Source organism: Opisthorchis viverrini (genome assembly GCF_000715545.1).
Source record: "Opisthorchis viverrini unplaced genomic scaffold opera_v5_1, whole genome shotgun sequence".
Taxonomy (NCBI): Eukaryota; Metazoa; Platyhelminthes; class Trematoda; order Opisthorchiida; family Opisthorchiidae; genus Opisthorchis; species Opisthorchis viverrini.
In genome coordinates, this window is record NW_008751657.1 from 6,396,623 (window position 1) to 6,402,458 (window position 5,836).

The 5,836-nt window shown below is 38.6% G+C and overlaps 1 protein-coding gene across 1 annotated transcript in view; it reads left to right on the top strand.

Moving 5' to 3' along the window:
• Nucleotides 1–3,722, top strand: part of T265_00103 (hypothetical protein) — a gene marked incomplete at both ends in the record, with an annotated part of 73,160 nt that extends 69,438 nt beyond the window's left edge. Inside the window, one exon of the mRNA XM_009163760.1 lies at nucleotides 3,642–3,722. Within this exon, the coding sequence (XP_009162024.1) occupies nucleotides 3,642–3,722 (81 nt within the window). The remainder of the gene's footprint in view (nucleotides 1–3,641) is intronic.
• Nucleotides 3,723–5,836: the final 2,114 nt, after the last annotated feature.

Sequence of the window (5,836 nt, forward strand, 5' to 3'; positions counted from 1 at the left end):
AATGGTTGATGGATAATTATGGCTTGTTTTTTCCCCAAGTGATTACTAGGTAAATTCAGTAGATTTGCAGAAAGACATTTTTAAGAAGCGGTCTTCGAAACCGGAGCCAAACAGTTTGCTCAGTCCAAAACTCAACTGAATTAGGTTTTAGTCTGGACACTGACGTCTTTAGTCTATTATACCGATGATTGTGTATGATGAATCTGGGTGGAATCAGATGTTGCAAAGTGGAGTGCAAAAATGCAAACAATAAAATTTGATGAGTTGTGTATTGTCACATAAGTGATTCCAAATTTGTAGCAAAATGTGGCCAGTAATATCTACCGCGTTAGAACTAGCGTGTGTGGCTAAGTGGCGATTACATGATAACGGTTTGAAACAAGATCCGGAACAAGAACGGTTTTTCGAATTTTGATAATTTGTACTGATAAACGCGTAGATGTAGCATCATCGACCGTTCGTGCAATTAGCCAGATGTTAATTTGTGTCCGAGAAAGTACTTTGGTTGACCGAACTAAAGGCAGTATGTGGCGATCATGAGTGCTGTGGTATTTCACCTTGTTATTTTATTTCAGAGGTGAATAGGGCGTAAACAAAATGTAACAAAGATGGTCTGCCATAAGTGAATAAGTGGACCAAAATTCGCTCCAAACGTCAACACTTAGTCTACAGTCTGCGGTTCAGGAATGCGGGAACTGATTAATGTCTCGTCAAGCCAACTGCAACTGGAGATTCTGTGAAGGTTATTCTGGAACAAACTTGATAGATAGATAGATAGATAGATAGATAGATAGATAGATAGATAGATAGATAGATAGATAGATAGATAGATAGATAGATAGATAGATAGATAGATAGATAGATAGATAGATAGATAGATAGATAGATAGATAGATAGATAGATAGATAGATAGATAGATAGATAGATAGATAGATAGATAGATAGATAGATAGATAGATAGATAGATAGATAGATAGATAGATAGATAGATAGATAGATAGATAGATAGATAGATAGATAGATAGATAGATAGATAGATAGATAGATAGATAGATAGATAGATAGATAGATAGATAGATAGATAGATAGATAGATAGATAGATAGATAGATAGATAGATAGATAGATAGATAGATAGATAGATAGATAGATAGATAGATAGATAGATAGATAGATAGATAGATAGATAGATAGATAGATAGATAGATAGATAGATAGATAGATAGATAGATAGATAGATAGATAGATAGATAGATAGATAGATAGATAGATAGATAGATAGATAGATAGATAGATAGATAGATAGATAGATAGATAGATAGATAGATAGATAGATAGATAGATAGATAGATAGATAGATAGATAGATAGATAGATAGATAGATAGATAGATAGATAGATAGATAGATAGATAGATAGATAGATAGATAGATAGATAGATAGATAGATAGATAGATAGATAGATAGATAGATAGATAGATAGATAGATAGATAGATAGATAGATAGATAGATAGATAGATAGATAGATAGATAGATAGATAGATAGATAGATAGATAGATAGATAGATAGATAGATAGATAGATAGATAGATAGATAGATAGATAGATAGATAGATAGATAGATAGATAGATAGATAGATAGATAGATAGATAGATAGATAGATAGATAGATAGATAGATAGATAGATAGATAGATAGATAGATAGATAGATAGATAGATAGATAGATAGATAGATAGATAGATAGATAGATAGATAGATAGATAGATAGATAGATAGATAGATAGATAGATAGATAGATAGATAGATAGATAGATAGATAGATAGATAGATAGATAGATAGATAGATAGATAGATAGATAGATAGATAGATAGATAGATAGATAGATAGATAGATAGATAGATAGATAGATAGATAGATAGATAGATAGATAGATAGATAGATAGATAGATAGATAGATAGATAGATAGATAGATAGATAGATAAACATATAGGTAAAACACAGATGGATATTGAGGCAGACAGACGTTTAGATCACAGAAAAAAGCCCTCAACTTAGGCGTCACCCGAGTCAACTGGATATGTCGTGACTCAAGAGCTCATCCGAAGTCGGAGAGCTGGGTCAAGGGAAGGAAAGGCAAATATCTGAATTAACTCAGTTGAACCCTTTTTCTGATTGGTTTGTTGGTCAGTAATACTCTATTTTTTCTCCTTTTTGTAATCGCTTTATCAGTATTGCAAGCCCTTGATAAGTGTATCCGCACCTTATTTATCGTACCTTATTTTTCTGAGCGGTAAAAATTGTATTTACCACAGAAAACTGATTGCCTGCAGCTGGGCATCGATTTACAATACAAAACAACTTCGACAGCGCTGCTTTACAAAAGTGTCACCACCAGGTTGCTTGTGAATAAACGCGCTGTTTGCAAAGCCAAACGCCACAAAGGGTTATCCATTTTTACAACTGTGCTGATGAGCACTCCTGAAAAACAACAAATGTTCCCGTCGTTCAAGTGTTTGGGTGGTTATCAAGAATTGCGATAGCAGGGTCTATTGTAGTGGGGTGACAGTTTGTTACGCGCTTCAGTGAGTCTTTGTCACTCAAATGGTTCAACTGATCAGCTGTCAAAACATTTGCCTAATGCATTTTGTTGCCACGATCACTGGATAAATATGTGCACGGAATCACCAACTGGACTGCCTTATTGTGTACAGAAAAGGAAAGAAAAGCCATAAAAGTAGAACTGAAAATTCAACTGTAAAACGTACATTACGTCTGAATATCCTGAAGTTTCCGGCATGTGAGACAGTTCTACTGGATTTACAAGATACGTCACACAAAGCACAACGGCTGTAGTTGAAAAATGAGAAGAGCAATTACAAGTTGCTCTTGTGGATGTCTCCAGATACCCTCGCATGTATCTTGTTGAATTGTTCATGTAAAATGACAGCAACTCGGTTTGTATAACCTGCCACACATGGTTTAGTTAAGAAACACCTAAGTTTTCATAAAGGGGACTACTCACAAGGTTGCTGAAAACGCAGTATATTTTCATAAAGTGAACTACTCACAAGGTTGCTGAAAACTCTGTGAGTAGTTCCCTTTATGAAAATATACTGCGATATCTTGAATATCGTACCAACTGAATCATGAGGCGGCCTGTGTGCAGCACATTCAGCTGGAGGACATCATAAACGAGAGATTCAGTTGAGTCTCCCGTGAAAACCAAATTGGTGTATTTCTCGAAAACATCTAAGTTGTTAGCCTGGAGGTGTGGATTGATTTTCGGTATGTTCTGTGCTAGCGAAAAGTGGCAGTGATAACCTCATACGAGATTATGCTTTTAGCGCGGGCTTCCCAGACGTAGGTTGTGTAGATTTAATAAAGAGTGACCGTTGGAATTTCAACTAAACGCCATACGGAAGTGTTTAAAGTTCTAGTGACAACACACTAAAGCCAATACAAATACGTGTTGTACTATACAACGTCTGAAACACCAAGTGAACTGTGAAGTTTCGAAAATGACTTCGTATCGTCGGTTGCTAAATAGCCAGTCTACAATGCACACAAATAAGAAATGTTTGTTGATGATAGCCACTATAAAATAAGTACTAGACAAAATCTGTTTTTTTTTATTTAGAGTAGGAACACAGCGAACCTTATCGATGGGCCATATAACGCTAAATCTGATTTGGCTTCCATGGAATTTAACTCTACTTAAAAGGTACGCAAATTGGACGGTCAGAAAAAAGTTTAAAAAGACAGACCCTGAAGCTATGGATACCTACGTTGCTTTATTGCGAGAAAAAAATAATTTTTGTCTGTATTCTTGAGGCTCATTCACATGACGATTTTCGATCTGTAAAACCGGGTTCTTTAAGGATCGACAGCTAGGTACCTGCGTATACCGGGAACAGACTCATACGGATCAAATACTGAACTGTAACAGCAATCATCCAGTAAACCACAAAAATAGCTGCGTATAAACCTTGTTCAAAAGGGCGGAGACACACTGCGGCACCACAGAACTAAGGAAGAATGGAGAAGATCGTTTATTCGGAGTATTCTAGAACAACGGATATCCAGGGAGTTTTATCAAAAGAAGCTTGGAGAAGAAGATATCTTAACAACAGCAACAGCAAGAACAAGCCACCAGTCAGGCAGTACTGTATTACATCAAGAGTAAATCAGAACTCGCAACCATATTATTGGCTCAAAAAAGGAATCTTCGTGGCCCACAATCCGAATGCCACCCTAAGGAAATTAAGCTCTAGACCGAAGGACAATCAAGACAAAACCAAGTGGAGCATTGTGATATATCAAATCAACTGCAACATCTGTAACGAATCCTATGTTGAACAAACTGAGCAAAAATCAAAGACCAACAAACCACCAAGGAATGCAGAAGAATACCAAACGCTGGTCAAAGACTCAGCGATGGCGGTACATGCCTTAGACACGGAACATAGAATAGATCTGGAGAATGTGGAAGTTTTAAGACGGGGACTGCGATTCACACCACAGCGGCTGATAGCCGAGGCGGTGGAAATCACTGAGCATCACAGCGTGAATAGAATCAAGGGTGTGGAGCTAGCGTGCGTATGGAGAGCGGTCTTAGATAAGCCGAGTTGACACGTGACAGTGTGGTTGTTAATCCACCTAGGATCATTAGAAAAAACCGGGGGGTAGGGGTGGAAACCCCAACCGACCAAAGGTCACAGCATCCCTCCTACACAACTTTCTTAGCACTGCCTCACCCATACAGACTAACAGAAGGTTTAAACGAGGTTCAAGACGAACCGTCAAGTGAACCGAACCAGAAGAACTAGACCCTAGGGTGGACCCAAACACATGTAGGTTTCTCCACCGACCCAACACTTGTTCAATCACTCTGGCACACTGAAATCCCTCAGCCGACACCCAACAGAGATTAAGTTTGACTTAGCTGGTTGGTTCTCCTTCCGCCTTAAATCTCGATCAACCTCGGAACCTAGTCACTTGGCCTGACGAATACGCTCACGATAACGGAACACAACGCGGCGGTCAGGGGGCATGACAAACTGTCATTGCTATCTATACACGATGACCAAGAAGGCCACAACATCGAGCAGATTACAACGTCAGGGGATGCCAAGCTCACAGGTACGTGGGCATTGGCGAATAAGGACGTGGGATGACAGAGCAACCAATTGAACCATCCGACCGAACAACTAGTCGCGATCAAAGGTCGTCCCCGGCTAACAGCACGTATATTAACACACCCGTAACACTACTCAACGCACAACCACTAACGCACCGCCATGCACCACTACGTTCTCCAGTAACGTACTGATGGTCACCCCGATTGGTGATGAAACGTTTGAAATCAAATTGCCCGGTTCAGCGAACAAGCCAACAGCCATCTACCCCGTCTGAGCAGCCAACAGTTTTTCCATAGGTACAGTTCTGCACAACAGCTTTTCCTTTTCATTTTTTGAATCACACAACTTCTACCAATTTAACAGCAAGACTTTGTATTTGAATCAGAGATGATATGATACTTCAAAATGGTCTTCTTCCTCACTTTGTTGGAGAACTTGCAGTCTTTCATAAGCGGTGTACTTGGGTTGTGATTCGGCAAACGTAATACTGCAAACTGATGAACAGGTTGAGGTAAATATTTTTACGTTCGACTCACCATTGTTGGTATCCCTCCCCATCCTTGATCACGACAACTGAAGCTGGAAAATGGAAGGCGAGGAGATACGAGGATAAGAGGAGTGTCGGTTCCCTTCGTAAAGTTTATGAACCAGTCCCATTCTACCAGAATATTTGTGCCAATTTTTATCATTTAGA